The 24,146-nt window shown below is 44.2% G+C and overlaps 1 protein-coding gene across 3 annotated transcripts in view; it reads left to right on the forward strand.

The window, feature by feature from the left end:
* Nucleotides 1-40: 40 nt before the first annotated feature.
* The window catches only part of LOC130291226 (uncharacterized), a 42,053-nt gene continuing 17,947 nt past the window's right edge, over nt 41-24,146 (forward strand). Inside the window, exons 1-7 of one of the 3 annotated variants that reach the window (XM_056539780.1) lie at nt 41-164; nt 12,079-12,250; nt 12,959-13,045; nt 17,441-17,546; nt 20,984-21,181; nt 22,315-22,408; nt 23,707-23,744. In XM_056539780.1, the coding sequence (XP_056395755.1) occupies nt 12,976-13,045; nt 17,441-17,546; nt 20,984-21,181; nt 22,315-22,408; nt 23,707-23,744 (506 nt within the window). In that variant the 5' untranslated portion in view covers nt 41-164; nt 12,079-12,250; nt 12,959-12,975. Of the gene's footprint in view, nt 165-1,702; nt 1,944-3,992; nt 4,362-12,078; nt 12,251-12,958; nt 13,046-17,440; nt 17,547-20,983; nt 21,182-22,314; nt 22,409-23,706; nt 23,745-24,146 lie in introns of those variants that run through there. The other 2 variants (XM_056539779.1, XM_056539781.1) reach the window with 2 other exon arrangements.

Genomic DNA, 24,146 nt, shown 5'->3' on the forward strand with positions numbered 1-24,146 from the left:
TCCGGCAGTGAAGCGTGTCACAAGATTGTCAGGGCATGCTGGGGGTTGTAGTTTTGCAACCGCTGTAGAGCCGCAGGTTGGAGATCCCTGGTCTAAACAAAGAGCTGTCTTTGTTGCCCATAGCAACCAGTCACCGCTCAGCCTTCATCCAGCCCCTTTCACAGGTATCATCCTGCTTTTTTACTGCCGTTATTTTACAATAATGGATGGGGGAAAAAACGGATGCAATAACTGGTCATAACGGATGATAACTGATGACCATCATCCGTTATTTGTAATGTTTTTTTTTGTTTTTTTTATGTTTTTCATCCGTTATTACCAGTTACATCTGTTTTTTTAATCGTTTTTTTAAACCCTTTTTTTGTAAAGCTGTACTGAGCATGCTCAGTACTAAAAAAAAACGAATGTTAAAAAACCTGACAATAACTGATGATAACTGATCTCAGGTTCCCATAGACTTCAATGTTAAATTTTAACATCCGGTTTTTAACTATTTCTTTTTTTTTTGCCGGACCAAAGATTAGTGCATGCACCGTCTTTTGTGCCGGCAAAAATAACTGATATTAGTAAAAAAAAACAAAAAAAAAACGGATATGCTTGATGCAACATGAATGGGATTTGTTGACGGCCGTTTTCGGGACTTTATGCCGGGAGTAATAACGGAGGTTTTTTACAGGATGATACCTGTAGTGTGAAAGGGGCCTAAAGCTGCATTTTGACCGGTTGCTATGGGCAACAAAGACATGTTTTGATAAAGGTGTTTTGAGGCATAAAACAGACGAAAATGTCTCAATATCCACCTATTTTATCACTGTCCTTTTTGTCCCACTTACGTTAGCCAAAAAAAACTGTCTGGTTTTCACATAGCAACCAATCACGGCTCAGCTGTGATTGGTTGCTATGGGAAAACCTGAAACTTTTTGTCCTTAGATACACTTGGGGGAGATTTATCCAAGGAAAAGTTAACCAAGGAAAAGTTAACCAGTTGCCCATAGCAACCAATCAGATCGCTTCTTTCATTTTTAACAAAGCCTCTGCAAAATGAAAGAAGCCATCTGATTGGTTGCTATGGGCAACCCAGCAACTTTTCCTCTGGACAGGTTTTGATAAATCTCCCCCTCTGTCTGGGCCCTGCAGGATCGTAACTATAGGGGGTGCCTAAGTAGCAGTCGCGTCGGCGCCATTGTGCCTGAGGGGCCCTCAAGGAACCTCGGCCTCATAAGAAGACAACAGTATTAGGCTGGGTTCACATCACGTTTTTCTCAATACAGGACCGCATACGGCTGGGGGGAGCTAAAACCTTGCGCTCCCGTATCTCAGCCGTATGCGGCCCGTATGTAATTCATTTCAATGAGCCGGCCGGAGTGAAACGCTGACTCCGGTCGGCTCATTTTTGTCCCGTATGCGGTTTTCCACCGGACCTAAAATCGTAGTCGACCACGATTTTAGGTGCGGTGGGAAAACCGCATACGGGGCAAAAATGAGCCGAACGGAGTCAGCGTTTCACTCCGGTCGGCTCATTGAAATGAATTACATACGGGCCGCATACGGCTGAGATACGGGAGCGCAAGGTTTTAGCTCCCCCCAGCCGTATGCGGTCCCGTATTGAGAAAAACGTGATGTGAACCCAGCCTTAGGCTAGGTTTCCACCTGTTTTTTTTATTTAATATTTACTTTTTTTTTTTTTTACGCCCAAAATAAGGTCATAAATGCCACACAGCTTTTTTTTTTTTTTTGTCTGTGTGAAAAGAACATCTCGGCCAGATGTCCAAACCCACTTGGCATTTTTTTCTTTGGCGTTTTCTCAGTATCTTTGGCGTTTTTCCTACAGTTTTCGCCTCAGTGGTAGTTTTCCAGAATTGTAGCATGTTGGGACTATGCAGTTTCTTTGGACAAAATTTTGGCTTGAAAATGTCTACGGGAACAACAAAAAAAAACAACAAGTGGGTTTAGCCGTTGTGCACCATACATCACGTCTACCATGCAAATTTGTGTGTCAAGTGTAAAGACAAAAACTACAGTTGCAAAACTACAACTTCCAGCATGCCCGGACAGCCTTCGGCTGTCCGGGAATGCTGGGAGTTGTAGTTTTGCAACAGCTGAAGGCACACTGGTTGGAAAAAACTGGTGTAAGCTATTAAAAAGTTGGAAAAGTGAGTTTTCCAAAAGCTAGATCATAAAAAGTAAACCCAGATTTTGGGCATAAAATACTGTATGCGCAATAGTCACACAATAGTTACCGAGAAATATAAATTCACCTATTCTGATCAGTTCGTGACTAGTCGTCCTTTAATCCTCTGTTTTATATACAACAATCAGTTTATATTTCTCTGCAACTATTTGTTTGGTTTTTTATATTCTATTCCCCTGAAGACGCCCCAATAATTTATCTGACATGTGGACAGAAACACGTTGGGATTTGACAAATTTCAAGGGGAAATTGCTCGGTGAAAGCTTTTTTGTCAATAAACATTTTTCCACCGCATGTCATAGTTATGGTAGGCAGCTATTTTTTCTCTCATAGAGTCTGGTGACCCCTTTAAGCAGTGCGACTATCATGCTAACCGAATTTTGGTATTTACTTTCTTTGATCTAGCTTTTTGCTAGTTGATTTTATTTATTTTATTACTATTAAAGGAGTTCTCTAAGCTAAAACTTTTAACCCCCGCTGTGCCCGGGCTGTAAAACTATACATAATAAACTTTCACTTACCTGCCTACGATCCCCCTGTTGTTCCGATATCGCCGTCCCGTTGTCCGGTCCCGGTCTCTTCCACTTCCTGCGGGTCGGTGACTTCACTCTGCGCTCGGCCTATCAGCGGCCGCAGCAATGTCCCGTCGCGGCCGCTGATAGGCTGAGAGCAGAGTGAAGTCACCGACCCGCAGGAAGAGGAAGCTGACAGGGACCGGAGCACGGGCGGCGATATCGGAACAACGGGGGAGCGTAGGCAGGTAAGTGAAAGTTTATTATGTATAGTTTTACAGCCCAGGCACAGCGGGGGATAAAAGATTTCAGTTGGAGAACTCCTTTAACACTTATTTTTTACGGTACCTCAGTTTGTATATGCATAAGTTTGTTTTATAAATAGGTTTTCTTATCTAATGCGGTCGTGCAGCCATATTGGGTACACGTATCTCTGTCTATGACCTTTATTCTTGTTTGAAAAAATGTAAAAAAAAAAAAAAGGGACGCATATCAGATACAGATACATAGTCAATATACGCAGTGTGTGGGAGATTAGCTCCATAGAACCAGGGAAATCATGGCAAATAGCAGTCAGAGACAGGGACACAGAAGTAAAGTTTAAACAGGGCTTCTCCTGATTTATATTTTTAAGCATAACAAAAATAAAAATTACAACATAGATTCCTACTCATCCAATCACTATCTATACAATATTTTTCGTTATCTTTACAGGTGGCTTCCCACCAGCCACCCAAAGAGACAGTCATCAAATGTGTCACTCTCACAAGTCAATATGTCCCCTCTGAGGAGTATGTCTCCTACTCTGGACAGTTCTTAAAATGGACAGAGATGTCAGCAGAGAGCACTGTGCTCGTGATGTCAGCAGAGAGCTCTGTGTTCCAAAAAGAAAATAATTTCCTCTGTAGTATTCAGCAACTAATAAGTACTGGAAGGATTAAGATTTTGTAATAGAAGTAATTGTGGTGTGCCTCGGGGGTGTAGGGTAGCTGGGGTGTTGCTGAGCAGGTATCAGGGGTTTATTAACCCTTGTCACTCGTGACGCCAGGGTGAGGGTTAAATGCTGAGGTAATGCTGGGCCTATCGCCACCCTTCCCAAGAGCAATAGGTGAGTGCAAAATAACGCATTGTCCACAACCAGTGCTTAGCTGAAAATTTGTTGAAACTTTACTGAAGATTTTCTGTAACATGCAGTAACCGGTAACAGTCCAGATAACAGAGTCTATATACAGCTGAGCAGCGATTGACAGTGGTTGGGACCGGGTAAGTTCTCTTTAGTTTAGGAGGATTTTGTAGCATAGATCCGCTGGATTTAGGGGTAGGTTTATGTCCAGTGATCTTGCTGAGTGAGAGGGAATTTTAAGAACTCACAGTCTTTAGCGTAGGCCGAGGCCGCAAGGCTTTGGCCTAGTAATTGTCAAAAGTTGCGGAGGTCCTACCTCATCCAGTGTCAGCAACCAAAGAGAGAGAATAATGGCCGTAGCTCCCTTATAGGGGCAGGGGCTGGCCATTTTTGGATTGGTCCATAACAGCTGTCACTCACCGTTACATGGCATTGTGGGTGAACACCTAACACAAGAACCACCGAAGTTCCTTCAACAAACCATAGAGACTAAACCTCGTCACGTGACCCGCAGGTCCTGCGACGCTAGCGCAAGGTAAGTACACTTTTATTATACATTATTTACATTTATTTTAGAAATATATTAACTATTTGAGGGGTGACTAGTTGATGACTAACGAAGCGGAATCCCACAGTTCCTAGGAACTCTGACTTTGGGGACTAATAACCAAGGTACAGTATGTAATACGGTACCAGGACACCAAATAATTTACAAATCTGTTTAACTTTCTGGCACCAGTTGAAAAAAAAAATTAAAAAAAAGTTTTCCACCGGAGTACCCCTTTAAAGCCCAGTAACCAGTTGTCTTCGAAATTCTGATTGTGGGCCACACTGAAAACTGGACTGGCCCGAAAGGGGATGAAAGTCCCCACTACCAATCTGTCTTTCAATGCCTAAAAATTCAGGCCTGAAAAAAGATTTGAAATATTTAACTAGATATTTTTCATACATCACTCAGCTTTCCCTGGATGAGATTTGGGACTCCTACAACCTTTTAGATACATATGACGGGTTCCTTGGGGAAATATATCGGTCACCAACAACCATTTCTGTCACAGCGGGTACATGTGGCCGAGGACAGTGATCGGCTGCAGCATAACATGCCCCAGTGGCTCCCCAGCTGCTGCAAAACTACAACTCTGTCCAGGAATGCTGGGAATTGTAGTGTAACAACTGCTAGAGAGCCCCAGCATGGGAATCACTGGTCCAGATTAATATTACATTGTAAATATTACATTATATCAGCATCAGGATCGCTAATCGTGAGCAGAGAAACATGGTGAGGACTTAGGGCTCATTCACATTCCGGAATCCAACTGTAGCAGGCAGCAGAACAGGCAGGCGTCTGGACCATTCGGAAATGCGTCATCTTCATAGAGGACAATTCATTCCCAGGTGGGTTCCGCCAGGGCAATAAATATGTTCATTCGGCGGAGTCTGGGGTCCGGAATTTCAATAGCAGAACGTGTGCCGCGGGAATTCTGTAGTGTGATGGGCATAGCAGAATTACATTGAGAACAATAAGAGGCTGCTGCACTGTATTTTCTGCAGAATTCCGCTCAGACAATACATAGTGTGAATGGGCCCTAACCAATCCATGTCGTTATTAGCTTTAATTAGCTTTAGCTTTCAGGACTATTGGTGGATGATCAGGGAGGGGGCTATGATTTGTAATATCTTGGGGCCCAGACCGGTTCTCGGCATATAGTGCTTTATGTCAGTTGTCTTATATTAATATCAATGTAATTGAACCAGGAAGTGAAAAGAGGAAAAATATTAAGAGTCCAAGGTCTGATGAGTGATATCGGAGCAAAGTCCTTCCAGATAGTTTTCCTCCGACATGAGGAAGCTCCGTTATCTGGGGCCAAACCAAATGAAGCTACCTGAATGTTATCATGTGCCTAACATAATAGAGAGAGTGGAGATAAGGAGGCCTCAGCAGATTTCATCCTATTGTGTACTGGTAAGAACCAAAGACTTCATGAGAGGGGCCAATCCCAAAGGCAGAAAAGAAGTCCTTTACTGTGGACAACCTCTACTTGTTCGGGTCCAATGACAAAAGACTGATTCACTTTTGGAAACCCCAAAGATTAATTGTGTTCTGTGGAAAAACCTGGCAGAAATGCAAAATTTGCCTGCAGTGCCTCTACAGGGTAAAACAAGCATTACACAATGTTCAGTAATTACAAAGCAAGACAGGTCTGATAAAGCCAAGACTGAACTTTTTGGCCTCAATTCTTACTATCATCTCTGGAGGACACGAGGTACTGCCCATCACCTGCCAAATACCATGTCTGAAGGAAACCGGGCACTGCCCATCACCTGCCCAATACCATCCCTACAGTGATCATTGTGGGGGTGGCATAATGTCTGGGGGAAGCCAGGCACTGCCCATCACCTGCCCAATACCATCCCTACAGTGATCATGGTGGGGGCAGCATCATGTCTGGGGGAAACCAGGCACTGCCCATCACCTGCCCAATACCATCCCTACAGTGATCATGGTGGGGGCAGCATTATATCTGAAGGAAACCAGGCACTGCCCATCACCTGACCAATACCATCCCTACAGTGACCATGGTGGGGGCAGCATCATGTCTGGAGGAAACCAGACACTGCCCATCACCTGCCCAATACCATCCCTACAGTGATCATGGTGGGGGCAGAATCATGTCTGGAGGAAACCAGTCACTGCCCATCACCTGCCCAATACCATCCCTACAGTAATCATGGTGGGGGCAGCATCATGTCTGGGGGAAACCAGGCACTGCCCATCAACTGTCCAATACCATCCCTACAGTGATCATGGTGGGGGCAGCATCATGTCTGGGGGAAACCAGGCACTGCCCATCACCTGCCCAATACTATCCCTACAGTGATCATGGTGGGGGCAGCATCATGATCTGGGGGACACCAGGCACTGCCCATCACCTGCCCAATACCATCCCTACAGTGATCATGGTGGGGGCAGCATCATGATCTGGGGGACACCAGGCACTGCCCATCACCTGCCCAATACCATCCCTACAGTGATCATGGTGGGGGCAGCATCATGTCTGGGGGACACCAGGCACTGCCCATCACCTGCCCAATACCATCCCTACAGTGATCATGGTGGGGGCAGCATCATGTCTGGAGGAAACCAGGCGCTGCCCATCACCTGCCCAATACCATCCCTACAGTGATCATGGTGGGGGCAGCATCAAGTCTGGAGGAAACCAGGCACTGCCCATCACCTGCCCAATACCATCCCTACAGTGATCATGGTGGGGGCAGCATCATGTCTGGGGGAAACCAGGCACTGCCCATCACCTGCCCAATACCCTCCCTACAGTGATAATGGTGGGGGCAGCATCATGTCTGGGGGAAACCAGGCACTGCCCATCACCTGCCCAATACCCTCCCTACAGTGATAATGGTGGGGGCAGCATCATGTCTGGGGGAAACCAGTGTGATAGCCTGGGGGGTGTAGGGTATGGGGAGTGTAGCTGTGAGGGTGTTAGTTAACCCTTGCTATTCGTAACGCCAGGGTGCGGGCTCCTCTATAAAGCTTTTCCTACCGCCGCCCTTCCCAGGAACGATAGGGAGGTAGATGATAATAGGTTTGAGGTAGATAATAATAATGGATTGTTCACAACCGGTGAGCTTCTGTAAACAGCGTTAACTTTTACTGAAGATTTTCTGTACACTTCATTAACATAACAGTCTCTTAGCATAACAACCGCTTCTTTGGAGATTGACAATGGTTGGGACTTTAGCATTAAGAGTCTTTTAAGATATTGCGCTGTTCCACTGGATTTAGTTGTGGTACAGTAGTAAGGCTAGCATTAGAAGGAATTAGAGTAAAACTGACGATTTTGGGTTCTGCTGAGGCCGTAGGTTTTGAGGGCTAGCATGTCTTTGAAAGTTGCGTAGCACCGTTCTGATAGTCCGGCATCCACGAGAGCAGCAACCCAAGAGAGCGATAATTGGACGCAGCTCCCTTATATGGGCAGGGGCTGGACTAACGCTAATTGGTCCAAATGGATGTCAATCACCATTACAGAGATTTGTGGGTAACACGTGACCCAAGGACCTCCAAAGGTCCTGCAACATACCATAGAGGTTACTAGCATGGTCACATGACCGAAGGTCCTGCGACGCTGAACAAGGTAAGTTCTATACATTTCTATAAAATATAGATATAATTATTAATATATACATTTATTAACATTACAGTTAGACTTAAGGAGAGGCGACTAGGGGCTGTCCCACCTGAGGAACCCTACCTGAACTTAGTTACTCTGACTTTGGGGACCTCTACACTAGGTACTGTATGCAATACGGTACCAGGACACCACACCAGGCACTACCCATCACCTGCCCAATACCATCCCTACAGTGATCATGGTGGGGGCAGCATCATGTCTGGGGGAAACCAGGTACTGCCCATCACCTGCCCAATACCATCCCTACAGTGATCATGGTGGGGGCAGCATCATGTCTGGAGGAAACCAGGCACTGCCCATCACCTGCCCAATACCATCCCTACAGTGATCATGGTGGGGGCAGCATCATGTCTGGAGGAAAACAGGCACTGCCCATCACCTGCCCAATACCATCCCTACAGTCATCATGGTTGTGACAGCATCATGTCTGGAGGAAACCAGGCACTGCCCATCACCTGCCCAATACCATCCCTACAGTGATCATGGTGGGGGCAGCATCATGTCTGGCGGAAACCAGGCACTGCCCATCTACTGCCCAATACCATCTCTACAGTGAAGTATGGTGGGGGTGGCATCATGTCTGGAGGAAACCAGGTACTGCCCATCACCTGCCGAATACCATCCCTACAGTGATCATGGTGGGGGCAGCCTCATGTCTGGAGGAAACCAGGTACTGCCCATCACCTGCCCAATACCATCCCTACAGTGATCATGGTGGGGGCAGCATCATGTCTGGGGGAAACCAGGCACTGCCCATCACCTGCCCAATACCATCCCTACAGTGATCATGGTGGGGGCAGCATCATGTCTGGGAGAAACCAGGCACTGCCCATCACCCTCCCAATACCATCCCTACAGTGATCATGGTGGGGGCAGCATCATGTCTGGAGTAAACCAGGAACTGCCCATCACCTGCCCAATACCATCCCTACAGTGATCATGGTGGGGGCAGCATCATGTCTGGCGGAAACCAGGCACTGCCCATCACCTGCCCAATACCATCCCTACAGTGACAACAGACAAAATGAGAGACAGGTGGCCAAAGAAAGCAAAACTAATCCTAAATATTTTTTTAGATATATAAATACAAAAGGACAGAGCATGTAGGACCCCTTAATAATGATAATGGGGAGGTTGTCACGGGCGATCAAGAAAAGGTGGAGCTACTGAATGGGTTCTTTAGTTCTGTATACACTATGGAAAAAGGAGCTGACATTGGACAGGTCAGTGCTGGTAACACATCATGTACAGGTCAGTGCTGGTAACACATCATATAATGTACTGAACTGACTTAATGTAGAGATGGTACAAGGTAAGTTAAGTAAAGTAAATTAAGCAAATCTCCAGGGCCGGATGGACTACACCCAAGAGTTCTTAGAGAGGTAAGTTCAGTAATATCTGTACCCTTGTTCATGATATTTAGAGATTCTCTGGTGTCTGGTATTGTGCCAAGGGACTGGCGCAAGGCTAATGTGGTACCAATCTTCAAAAAGGGCTCTAGGTCTTCGCCAGGCATTTATAGACCGGTAAGTCTAACTTGCATTGTGGGTAAATTGTTTGAAGGACTTATAAGGGATTACATACAGGAATACATAGGGGATAATAGTATTATAAGTGATAGCCAGCATGGGTTTACTAAGGATAGAAGTTGTCAAAACAATCTAATTTGCTTTTATGAAGAGGTGAGTAGAAGCCTTGACAGAGGAATGGCTGTGTATTTAGAGGGGGGGCTGTGTATATAGAGGGGGGGCTGTGTATATAGAGGGGGGCTGTGTATATAGAAGGGGGCTGTGTATATAGAGGAATGGCTGTGGATATAGTGTTTCTGGATTTTGCCAAAGCGTTTGATACTGTCCCTCACAGACGTCTGACAGGTAAGTTAAAGTCCTTGGGCTTGGAAACTTTAGTTTGTAACTGGATTGAACACTGGCTCATGGATCGTACCCAGAGAGTGGTGGTCAATGATTCGTACTCTGATTGGTCCCCGGTAATTAGTGGTGTACCCCAAGGTTCAGTACTGGGACCGCTGTTGTTTAATTTATTTATCAATGATATAGAGGATTGTATTAACAGCTCTGTATATAGAGGGGGGGCTGTGTATATAGAGGGGGGCTGTGTATATAGAGGGGGGCTGTGTATATAGAGGATGGTATTAACAGCTCTGTTTCTATCTTTGCAGATGACACCAAGCTTTGTAGCACAGTACAGTCTATAGAGGATGTGTATATAGAGGGGGGCTCTGTATATATAGAGGATGGTATTAACAGCTCTGTTTCTATCTTTGCAGATGACACCAAGCTTTGTAGCACAGTACAGTCTATAGAGGATGTGTATATAGAGGGGGGCTCTGTATATAGAGGGGGGCTGTGTATATAGAGGGGGGTACAGTCTATAGAGGATGTGCATAAGTTACAGGATGACTTGGATAGACTAAGTGTCTGGGCATCCACTTGGCAAATGAGGTTCAATGTGGATAAATGTAAAGTTATGCATCTGGGTACTAATAACCTGCAGCATCGTATGTCTTAGGGGGGCTGTGTATATAGAGGGGGGCTGTGTATACTAATAACCTGCAGCGTCGTATGTCTTAGGGGGGATTAAACTGGCAGAGACACTGGTAGAGAAGGATCTGGGTGACTTGTGGATCACAGACTACAGAATAGCACAATGTCAGGCTGCTGCTTCCAAAGCCGGCAGGATATTATCATGTATCAAAAGAGGCATGGACTCAAGGGACAGGGACATAATACTCCCCCTTTATAAAGCATTGGTACGGCCTCACCTGGAATATGCCGTTCAGTTTTGGTCACCTGTACATAAAAGGGAAACTGCGGAGTTGGAAAGGGTGCAGAGACGCGCGACTAAACTAATATGGGGCATGGAACATCTTAGCTATGAGGAGCGATTAAAGGAGTTACAATTGTTTAGTCTTGAGAAGAGACGTTTAAGGGGGGATATGATAAACGTATATAAGTATATAAATGGCCCATACAAAAAATATGGAGAAAAACTGTTCCAGGTTAAACCCCCCCAAAGGACGAGGGGGCACTCCCTCCGTCTGGAGAAGAAAAGGTTTAGTTTAAAGGGGCGACACGTCTTCTTTACCGTGAGGACTGTGAATTTATGGAACGGTCTACATAGTTACATAGTTACATAGTTAGTACGGTCGAAAAAAAGACATATGTCCATCAAGTTCAACCAGGGAATTAAGGGGTAGGGGTGTGGCGCGATATTGGAAGGGATGAGATTTTATATTTCTTCATAAGCATTAATCTTATTTTGTTCCAGGAATGTATCTAACCCTGTTTTAAAGCTGTTAATTGTTCCTGCTGTGACCAGTTCCTGAGGTAGACCGTTCCATAAATTCACAGTCCTCACGGTAAAGAAGGCGTGTCGCCCCTTGAGACTAAACTTTTTCTTCTCCAGACGGAGGGAGTGCCCCCTCGTCCTTTGGGGGGGTTTAACCTGGAACAGTTTTTCTCCATATTTTTTGTATGGGCCATTAAAAAACTTATATACGTTTATCATATCCCCCCTTAAACGTCTCTTCTCAAGACTAAACAATTGTAACTCCTTTAATCGCTCCTCATAGCTAAGATGTTCCATGCCCCATATTAGTTTAGTCGCGCGTCTCTGCACCCTTTCCAACTCCGCAGTGTCCCTTTTATGGACAGGTGCCCAAAACTGAACAGCATATTCCAGGTGAGGCCGTACCAATGCTTTATAAAGGGGGAGTATTATGTCCCTGTCCCTTGAGTCCATGCCTCTTTTGATACATGACAATATCCTGCCGGCTTTGGAAGCAGCAGCCTGACATTGCATGCTATTCGGAACCTCAGGAACTGGTCACAGCAGGACCAATTAACAGCTTTGAAACAGGGTTAGATACATTCCTGGAACAAAATAACATTAAAGCTTATGCAGAATTATAAAACTACATCCCTTTCCCTTATCCCCTTACACCCTTCCCTTCAATTCGCTGGTTGGACTTGATGGACGTATGTCTTTTTTCAACCATACTAACTATGTAACTATGTAACACAGGAGCGGCTCAGGGACAACTCTGTGAATGTCCTTGAGTGACCCCAGCCAGAGCCCGAACCCATTGGAACATCTCTGGAGACACCAGGAAATGGCTTCTACTGACCGTCCCCATCTAACCTGACAGAGCTGAGAGGATCTGCAGAGAAAAATGGCAGAAAATCCCCAAATCCAGGTGTGTAAACCTTGTGGCCTCATCCCCAAGAAGTCTTGAGGCTGGAATCACTGCTAAAGGGGCTTCACCTAAGTCCTGAGTAAAGGATATGAATACTTGTGTCACTGCAAGATTTTAGGTTTTTTTTTCCGTAAAATTGGCAAACTGTAACATTAAAAAAGTCAGAATGTCCGTGCTGGGACAGGTATGAGCCCCTTTAATTTCAATGGCCCAAGCGTAGTCAGCCAGTGATTACATTTGTCGTTTGAGTCATTTCTGGAGTGTGCACTAGTTTGGGCTCAGACTGGGAAATGCGGCTTGAAGCAATTTTCTCTCCGAGAAAAACCTTGGATACTTTGGGACAATGACCTGGACATAGTCACTAGCTGACTACACTCGGGTCATGGTGATGAATGGGCTGGTGCCTGTCCAAGAATGAACACATAGGCAAGTCAGTATGACTTTTTTCTGATGTATCTGTGCCTACAAATCGTGGTGTGAACCCTGCCTTATACTGAATGTAACACATGATCAATACAAGATAAGTAATGGAACGTATTTACATTAGATATAGATTATATGTAAATCAGAGCTCAATAAGTGTTTCACATCTACAATCACGGAGCAAAGATTAATCCTGGTGATGTTGGGGATCGGCCATGGTTAATCAGTAATTTCTACTGAATATAAATTCTCTCTCGGGAGGAGACGTCTCATACGTTCCTGCAGTTTGTCTTCCAGATAAAATGACTTCCTGGAATCTCAGCCTGGTTTCTGCTCTTCTTTATCTCTTGGTGGCGGCGGCGGCCGGAGAACGTAAGAATTTATCTCTCTTTTGTTATAATTTGTAGTCGATATATTATTATAAAGTGGTGAACGCAGAGTCAGAGTACATCCAGAGATGATATTGGGGATCATCCATCATCTTTACCGACAGTAGTGATCACCTGAAGACCTCAGCCGGTCTGTCTCTCCCCCAGTCTGTGACCTGGGATGTCTCATAGACCGTTCACAACTTCTATGGTCGGTCAGATCTAGCACTGAGTGTCCATATTAGGTTATAGAAAATGATCCTAAGCTTTGAACATCTCCCGGAGCACCATAAAATCCATCTTCGGAAAATGGAAAGAATATGGCACAACCACAAACCTACCGAGACAAGGCCGTCCACCCAAACTGACAAGCCGGGCAAGAAAATCATCAGAAACGCAACCAAGAGGCCCGTGTTGACCCTGGAGGAGCTGAAGATCAACAGCAGGAGAATGTGTCAGCAGGACAACTATTAGTCATGTACTCCACAAATCTGGTCTTATAGAAGAGTGGAAGAAGAAAGTGACATCCTGTGTGGTGTTTATCACAAGAGGGAGACAAAGCAAACATGGAAGAAGGTTCTCTGGTCAGAGGAGACCATGATTTTACTTTTTGGCCTCAGTGCAAAACACTATGTATGGTGGACACCCAACACTGCCCATCACCCTGAGCACACCATCACCGCCATGACAGTGGTGGACACAAGCTGGGGGTGGGGGGGATGGGTCTTCTCTTCAGCAGGTGCAGGGAAACTGCTCGGAACTGATGGAAAGATTTTTGGAGCCAAATACAGGTCAACCTTTGGGGGGGGGGGGGGGGTAATACAACAAATGTCAACTTTTTATTAGTATTTTATTACTGTTTGTGTATTTCGCACTTTCACATTGCTATACATGTTGTGTTCATCAAATGTTAAAAAGTCTATGTAAGGGTAGGGTCACACGCCGTAGTTTGCTACCCATTGAAGTCACTAGGTAGGGAAAAATGTGTCAACAAATATGCAGCAAAATACAGCACATGTGACCCTATACAAAAGGGGTATTCTGGCCATAGACATCTTATCCCCTATCCAAAGGATAGAGGATAAGATGTCTGATCATGGAGGGGGGGGGGGGGGGGGGGGGGCGCTGCGATCTCTGTGCAGCACCAGTACAGCATCCGGCTGTCACGCCCCCTCCCATAGACATGAATGGGGGGGGGGGGGGGGTGCGTGAAATCACATCTTCAATCCCGGAAACTCAGAGGCTTCCGAGATTGGAGCATCAGCCCAGCACAGTATGCCGCATGATGAACGGAGATCGCGGGGGGTCCCAGCGGCTGGCCTTCCGAGATCAGACATCTTTGGATATGGGATAAGATGTCTATGGACGAAATAACCCTTCAAGTCTATTTTAATTTTTTTAATTTTTTTTATGGGGTGGGGATTAAATTTAATGGTACAGTAAAAATGATGACATCTTTATTTTCCGGGGTCATTAAAATGTATACAGTTTTTGTGAGGCTGTCCTGTATCCTCACATCCTGACCCCAATAACTATTATATATCTCAGTCTAAGGGGCTGGGTTAGGAAATGTAAGTGAATCTGTAGTTTTTCTTGGTACTTTTTTAGGATGCTTGTGACTTATTGATCGCTTTTTATTCAATGTTTTTTTTTAGCTGTGGTGAGCAGCAATTCTGGCATTTGGTATTTTTTCTTCTATTCTTCTATAGAGTTTACCGTGTAGGATAAGTAATGTTTTACTTTATTTGTACGTGGCAATAGCAGTTATATCTATTTTTTGTAGTTTATGTTTTTTCTTATTTAAAAAAAATGGGAAAAATTATGCGATGGGATTTAAATTTTTTATATTGGGATTTCTTAAAATTGGTTTCCGTTCTTCTGCGACTTTCTACAAGATTCTGAAGGTGTCTGTGGGAATTTTCTCCCAGTCATCCAGAAGAACATTAGTGAGGTCAGACCCTGGAGGATAGAACCTGGCTCGCAATCTCCATTCTTATTCATCCCGGAGGTGTTGGATGGGGTGAGATTCGTGCTCTGTGTGGCCAGTCAAGGGGGAACAGAAAAGGCCCCTTCATCTGACACTTTACACTTCTCTGTATGATACTTTACACCCCTCCATCTGACATGCTGCACTTCTCCATTTGAAACTTAACACCCCTTCATCTGAAACTTTACACTCCTCCATCTGACATGCTACACCCCTCCATCTGAAACTTTACACCCCTCCATCTAATACTTTACATCCCTCTATCTGACACTCTACACTCCTCCATCTGATGCTTTACTCCCCTTTGTCTGACGCTTTACACCCCTCCATCTGACACTTTACACCCCTCCATCTAATGCTTTAAACCCCTCCATCTGACACTTTACAGCCCTCCATCTGACATAATCAACAACCTCCGTCTGACACTTTACACCCCTCCATCTGATGCTTTACTCCCCTTGTCTGATGCTTAACACCCCTCCATCTGACACTCTACATCCCTCCATCTGACACTTTACATCCTCTATCTGACACTTTACACCCCTCCATCTGACACTTTACACTCCTCCATCTGACACTCTACATCCCTCCATCTGACACTTTACACCCCTCCATCTGACACTTTACACTCCTCCATCTGACACTTTACATCCTCCATCTGAAACTTTACACCCCTTCATCTGAAACTTTACACTCCTCCATCTGACATGCTACACCCCTCCCTCTGAAACTTTACACCCCTACATCTGAAACTTTACACCCCTCCATCTGAAACTTTACACCCCTCCATCTGACACAATCCCCCCCTCGTCTGACACTTTACACCCCTCCATCTGACACTTTACACCCCTCCATCTGACACAATCCCCCCCTCGTCTGACACTTTACACCCCTCCATCTGATGCTTTACTCCCCTTTGTCTGACGCTTTACACCCCTCCATCTGACATTTTACATCCCTCCATCTAATACTTTACACCCCTCAATCTGATGCTTTACATCCCTCTATCTAATGCTTTACACCCCTCAATCTGATGCTTTACATCCCTCTATCTAATGCTTTACACCCCTCAATCTGATGCTTTACACCCCTCTATCTAATGCTTTACACCCCTCCATCTGCCACTTTACACCCTTGGCTTTGTGCTTGATGATGTAAGGGTGGCATGCAGGTCTTGGCGGGCTCAGGGTTTGCACTGATGTTATTACCCGATGAGGTTTGGTCTCTGCAGTTATGTCAGTAGAGTGTTGGCGGCTTTTAAGCTCCTCCGCACTCGCTGACCCCGCTCTGTAACTTCACATGGTCTCCGCTTCATGGCTGAGTCTCTGTGGATCCTAAATGCTTCCACTTCTCCATAATTCAGCTGATGGGGGAGGATCCAGGAGAGAAGACATCTCAGGATGTGACTTGTTGTGGCGGTGGCTCCTATTACAGTACGCGCTGACATCAGGGGGCGCTATAGAACGACATATTCTATCACTAATGTATGTAAAGGTGATCCCATTGGTCAGAGCTGGATATTATACATTTGTGGGGATGAGACTAAATGAGACATGTTGCGTGGTAACACACTTGTTTAGGCTATTTAAGTGCTACTGTGGTAGTCGTAGGTACCGGAGGCCTTCCGCGAATCTCTGTGCCTATATTGGCCTGTCTTGGCCTTACCTTATACCCGCTTTCTAATTCATTTGTGATAATTGTTTTTGGGATTTGACCCACTGTACTTTGCAGATTGTATTGGGCTACGGCCCCAGTATTGTCACACTCCGATTTTTCTTGTTTTTGGATTTATGTTTCTGGAAAAATCTTTAATAAACATTACAGTTTAAAAAAAAAAAAAAAAAAAGAGACTAAATGAGACACTTGTATTTATTCATTAAAGGGGTATTCCAGGAAAAAAACTTTTTTTTAATATCAACTGACTCCAGAAAGTTAAACAGATTTGTAAATTACTTCTATTAAAAAATCTTAATCCTTCCAATAATTATCAGCTTCTGAAGTTGAGTTGTTCTTTTCTGTCTGGCAACAGTGCTCTCTGCTGACATCTCTGCTTGTCTCGGGAACTGCACAGAGTAGAAGAGGTTTGCTATGGGGATTTGTTTCTAAACTGGGCGGTTCCCGAGACAGGTGTCATCAGAGAGCACTTAGACAGGAAAGAACAACTCAACTTCAGCAGCTCATAAGTACTGAAAGGATTAAGATTTTTTTTAATAGAAGTAATTTGCAAATCTGTTTAACTTTCTGGAGCCAGTTGATATATATTAAAAAAGTTTTTTTTCCTGGATTAACCCTTTAAGAGCCGGGCCCTATACTTTTATTTACATAGTGTATATGGAGGACAAAACCTAAAATCTAAGTTATACGTTTTGGGACTAATTCCTTATAATGACGACTTTTCTTTTTCTCTTACAGCCAGTTGTGACAATGTGGAGGATTTTGGCAGCTGCGCTAATGATGCCGGCAACTTCTGCCCCAGTGGCGTCCCCTGTAGCTGTAAGAACGGCAAAGCCTTCTGCAGGTGACGTCCCGTAATGTCTGTGTTATAACCTGTGTTATGGAACCCCAGAAATGATCCCCTAAAACAATGTTTTCAGAACAGCGTAACTCCAGCTGTTGCAAAACTACAACTCCCAGCATGCCCGGACAGCCAACGGCTGTCCGGGCATGCTGGGAGTTGTAGTTTTGCAACAGCTGGAGGTCCACAGTTTGGAGATCACTGGTGTATACGGTACTTGTAACTTAAAGGGGTACTCCGGTGGGAAACAACTTCTTTTTTTTTTTTTTTTAAATGAACTGGTGGCAGAAGGTTAAACAGATTTATAAATGACTTCTATTAAAAAATCTTTACCCTTCCAGTACTTATTAGCAGCTATATGCTACAGAGGAAATTCTATTCTTTTTGAATTTCTTTTTTGTCTTGTCCACAGTGCTCTCTGCTGACACCTCTGTCCGTGTCAGGAACTGTCCAGAGCAGCATAGGTTTGCTATGGGGATTTTCTCCTGCTCTGGACAGTTCCTGATATGGACAGAGGTGTCAGCAGAGAGCACTGTGGTCGGACAGAAAAGAAATTCAAAAAGAATACAATTTCCTCTGTAGCATACAGCTGCTAATAAGTACTGGAAGGGTAAAGATTTTTTAACAGAAGTAATTTACAAATCTGTTTAACTTTCTGGCACCAGTTGATTTTAAAAAGAAAAATGTTTTTCCACTGGAGTACCCCTTTTAGATTAGTAGATAGACTTCTATGGGAGGGAAAAAAAAGTGAAAAAAATAACAATGTGGATTTAACATTGTCATTTTTGGGGGAGTTCCCCCCCCCCCCCCCCCCCCCCAAAAAAAAAAAAAATTCTTCAGTAGAAATCCTTACAGGGGTTCTCCGCCCCAAGACATCTTATCCCCTATCTGGCCGCTGGGACCCCCCCGCGATCTCAGGGCCGGCGCTGGGCATTCTGAACACAAAAGCTTGGAGCTTCCGCTTTCGCGATCAGACATCTTATCTTCTATCCTTTAGATAGGGAAAAAGAAGTCTAGGGGTGGAGTACCGCTTTAAGTCACCTGATCAATGAATGAAATGACTTCCACTGACAAAAACGCAAAAAAAAACAAAAAACTAAACCTAAGGCTAAGGGTGCTTTCGCACTACGATTGTAGTGTACGGTTGCTGGATCCGGTTGGGAGGGGTGAAAACCGGCCGCTCCCGTATCCCAGCCGGTTCCAGCCCGAACCCCATTCATTTCAATGAGCCGACCGGAGTCAAAACGCTGACTCCCGTTGTCTCATTTTTGCTCCGTATACAGTTTTCTGACTGGACCTAAAACCGTGGTATACCACGGTTCTAGGTCCGGTCAGAAAACCGTATTCGGGGAAAAATGAGACAACGGGGGTCAGCGTTTTGACTCCGGTCGGCTCATTGAAATGAATGGGGTTCGGGCCAGATCCGGCTGGGATACGGGAGCGGCCGGTTTTCACCCCTCCCAACCGGATCCAGCAACCGTACACTACAATCGTAGTGCGAAAGCACCCTAAGTTTCCCCTTGGATTACTTTTGCCGTTTTTTATTTTTTTAACCCCTTAAGGACGGACCCATTTTTTACCTCAATCACCAGGCTCTTTTTTTTTTTATTATTTGACACGTATCTCTTTAAATGGTAATATCTTCAGAACGCTTTTTCTGAGCGGAGCGATTCTGAGATAGTTTTTTCGTGACATATTGTACTTTATATAACTGGTGCATTTTTGTTGACACATGCAGCATTTTTGTGTGAAAAACGTCAAAATATTGTGAAAAACTGGAACATTTCTGGCTTTTTTTATATGGTGTACACTGGGCGGTAAAAGTGATGTTATATTTATTCTGTGGGTCGGTACGATTATGGTGCTATCCATTTTATATGGCTTTCTATGGTCTTTTTCCTTTTCTGAGCAAAATTCTTTTTCTGCCATTCATTTTCCAACAGCCGTAACTTTTTTATTTTTCGTCCGACGCCATTGAGTGAGGGCTTATTTTTTGCACTTCATACTTTTATTGAAGACATTTTTATTTTATTTTTTACAGGTTATACTATGCTGCAATACATTTGTACTGCAGCACAGTATGACCTGATGAGCAGCCTGTGCGACCCAGCCTCAATGATCTGACCTCCTGCTGCCATAGCAACCAACGGCGCCGCCGTTGGAGAACAGGGGGAGAGCACTCTTCCTGTCAACACCATAGATGCCGTCATTCGGATTGATCACTGCATCTATGGGGTTAATGCTGCCGCGACCGGCGCGATTGTGGCTCCGGCAGCTGCGGCGGGACTCCGGCTGTGATTGACAGCCGGGTCCCGTCGCCGATCTCCTGTGCTGCCCGCGGCAGTGCAGGAGATCGCTATGACGTATGCATACGTCCAATTGCGCGAACGTGTTGGATGATTGGACGTATGCATACGTCCTATAGCGGGAAGGGGTTAATCTGAATAAAGGCCTCAAAAAATTGCCCTCTTTTTTGTGGTGTCTTTTTCTCTCAAAAATATTGGGGGAGATTTATCACAACCTGTGCAGAGGAAAAGTTGACCAGTTGCCCATAGCAACCAATCAGATCGCTTCTTTCATTTTCAAAAGGGCCTCTCGAAACTGAAAGAAGTGATCTGATTGGTTGCTACGGGCAACTGGAGAGCTTTTCCTCTACACAGGTTTTGATAAATGAACCCATTGGGTTTTAGTTTTGGCGTCCTTTTTCCCTTCGTTTTTCTCATGACAAGTCATGTGATTCTTTTATTATATGACTCAAGGATTTCTATTGAAGTGAAATGGGGGGAAACACCAGAAAAAAACGCCAATGCTGGCTTTTTTTCTTTTTTTCCGCTCCCATAGACTTCTATGGGAGAGATATGCCATGATTTTGTTAAAAAAAAAAAAAACGCCATAGTCTCAACATGCTGAGAATTTAAAAAACTGCCGCTGAGCCCAAAACCGTGGAAAAACGCCAAAAAAAGAGTGAAAAAAAAAGCCCCTTTTTTTGTTTGGATTCTTTTTTTTTTTTTTTTTGCAAAAAAAATCGAAGTGTAAATTCTGCTTCTAACCCCCTAAAAAAAGCCATAAAAAAACTGCAAAATCAGAGGCAGTTTTTGGGGTGTTTCTTTATTTTTCCAGATAAAAAATAAAAAATGCCCAAAATAAGTTATGTGTAAATAAAATTAATCCGGTTTTGCAAAAAACGCATGTTTTTTTTTTTTATGTGTCATTTAAAAAATATATAGTAGAACATTAAAGAATATATCAATGCAGTGTTTGGGTTTTAGGAATTTTTGTAGTTTTTTTTTTTTTTTTTTTATAAAATATAGCACACTCTGGTGCAAGGTGGGAGTGGTAGCTTTGCAACAGCTGGAGGCACACTGGATGGGAAAGGAAACGCTGTGTTAGACTGTCCCGTATATTGTGCTTTATAAATAACCCACCTTGTTGCCCTCCAGTTGCCCGTTCTACAGAGGCCCCAATGGAAACTACTGGTACTTGGGCAACAAGTGCAACCAGGTGTGGAGCACGCTGGACTTGATTGTGGTCGCTGTGTTCCCAGGTGTGGCGCTGGCGTTTGTTGTTGCCGTCACAGCGCAGCTCATTCACTTCTGTAAGACAAAACCACCAAAGAACAAGACGGAAAAAGAGAAAAAGTAAGTGAATAACATCAACCCCAGTGATGTCATAGAGGGGGCGGGGCTGTGATCACATTATATTATATTATATCAGTGATGTCATACAGGGGGCGGGGCTGTTATCACATGTCATTATATTATATCAGTGATGTCATACAGGGGGCGGGGCTGTGATCACATGTCATTATATTACTAATATATTATATCAGTGATGTCATATAGGGGGCGGGGCTGTGATCACATGTCATTATATTACTATTATATTATATCAGTGATGTCATATAGGGGGCGGGGCTGTGATCACATGTCATTATATTACTATTATATTATATCAGTGATGTCATACAGGGGGCGGGGCTGTGATCACATGTCATTATATTACCATTATATTATATCAGTGATGTCATACAGGGGGCGGGGCTGTGATCACATGTCATTATATTACTATTCTATTATATCAGTGATGTCATACAGGGGGCGGGGCTGTGATCACATGTCATTATATTACTATTATATTATATCAGTGATGTCATACAGGGGGCAGGGCTGTGATCACATGTCATTATATTATATTATATCAGTGATGTCATACAGGGGGCGGGGCTGTGATCACATGTCATTATATTACTATTATATTATATCAGTGATGTCATACAGGGGGCAGGGCTGTGATCACATTTCATTATATTATATTATATCAGTGATGTCATACAGGGGGCGGGGCTGTGATCACATGTCATTATATTACTATTATATTATATCAGTGATGTCATACAGGGGGCAAGGCTGTGATCACATGTCATTATATTATATTATATCAGTGATGTCATACAGGCGGCGGGGCTGTGATCACATGTCATTATATTACTATTCTATTATATCAGTGATGTCATACAGGGGGCGGGGCTGTGATCACGTCATTATATTATATTAGTGATGTCATACGGGGGCGGAGCTGTGAATACCCCTGTGACATCATATAGGGGCCTGTTGTCAGCAGTAACAGATGACTAGCTGTATTGATAGTGTGGATGTCATGTCTGATCACAGTGTATAGTGACTGTACAGGTGATATCTGTCATATAATAGAGGAACAATGCAATTTGGGCAGGGTCATCTTTTGGACTCATAGCTTGATATTCTACTTTTAGGACTAAGTCAGAGCGAAAGACGACTGAAACGCACGAAAACAAATCATTCGATCCCCAGGAGGGGTCCAGAAGTATAAATCCAGACCCCCCACAGGTAACAAGATGTTTTTTATTGCAGTTTGGTATAGACGGAAGCAGCATTGGATAACAATGACGTGGGGGATACGCGCCCCGGACCGGACTGGAACCAAGGTCCCTTGGTTTTGCCTCAAAAGAAAGCCCAATAGACCTCTATGGGATTCCGCACTCCATTCACACTTCTGAATTTCTGCTTGCGGAAGTCTATTGGTCTTTCATTTGAGGTGGAATTCCGCATGCAGAAATTCTGCTGTGTGAACAGACCCTTCAGCAGGCTCAGCTTAAGTTGGCGGCGGTAGGACTGGGACGTGTGCTGTCTCATAGACTGCGATGTAGTCCCGTAATATATTAATATTATGTTAGCACAAAAAGTTACGTGATTTATTCATCATGTGACTCAAGGATTTCTAATGAAGAACTAGGGAAAAAACACACAAAAAAAACGCCAATTTTAAAGGGCTACTCCGGCACCAACTGGTGCCAGAAAGTTATGCAGATTTGTAAATGACTTCTATGTAAAAATCTTAATCCTTTAGAACTTATCAGCTGCTGTATACTACAGAGGAAGTTCTTTTCTTTTTACATTTCTTTTCTGTCTGACCACATTGCTCTCTGCTGACACCTCTGTCCATGTCAGGAACTGTCCATGTAGGAATAGGAGCAAATCCCCATAGCAAACCTATCCTGCTCTGGACAGTTCCTGACATGGACAGAGGTGTCAGCAGAGAGCACTGTGGTAAGACAGAAAGGAAAATCAAAAAGAAAATAACTTCCTCTTGAGCATACAGCAGCTGATAAGTACTGGAAGGATTAAGATTTTTAAATAGAAGTAATTTACAAATCTGTTTAACTTTCTAAAGCTGCCTTGGGCCACAAGGACTACCAATTTTATGATACTTATGGCCGCACTAGGACTGCTTAAAGGGGTACTCGGCTGATCAGATGAACAAACTGTTTCGAACGCTGGAGCCGGAAGCTCGTGATGTCAGAGCCCCACCCCCTCATGACGTCACACCCCACCCCCTCAATGCAATTCTTGCATTGAGGGGGCAGTGCGTGATGTCATGAGGGGGTGGGGCTATGTCGTCACGAGCTCCCGAGCATCCCATGTATCTGTTGGTAGAGCTGACATTATCTGCCTACAATTGTGAACTCTGAGATGAAGCATAAGGCCGGGTTCACACTGCGGAATCTCCAGACAAAACTTCTGCTGGCGTTTCTGGAGTGCCCCCCCCCCCCCCCCCCTCCCCAAGAGAGAGAAGGATGGGAACAATCACACTGCATTCTGACTACTGCTTCTGATTTATTTCTTAGAACACTGAACGACCACAATCACCAATACCTCGACTGAAGTGAGTATTATACAGCGAGTGTGCGAAAGGGAGAGAGGGGCTTAAATTTCACATTCACCTTCATTGTTTCCAACATTTCTATAAACAGTTCTACATACTTCAGAGCTGTACTCACTATTCTGCTGGTGAGGTCACTGTGTACATACATTACATTACTTATCCTGTACTGATCCTGAGTTATATCCTGTATTATACTCCAGAGCTGTACTCACTATTCTGCTGGTGAGGTCACTGTGTACATACATTACATTACTTATCCTGTACTGATCCTGAGTTATATCCTGTATTATACTCCAGAGCTGTACTCACTATTCTGCTGGTGAGGTCACTGTGTACATACATTACATTACTTATCCTGTACTGATCCTGAGTTATATCCTGTATTATACTCCAGAGCTGCAC

This window comes from Hyla sarda, chromosome 9 (genome assembly GCF_029499605.1).
Source record: "Hyla sarda isolate aHylSar1 chromosome 9, aHylSar1.hap1, whole genome shotgun sequence".
Lineage (NCBI taxonomy): Eukaryota > Metazoa > Chordata > Amphibia > Anura > Hylidae > Hyla > Hyla sarda.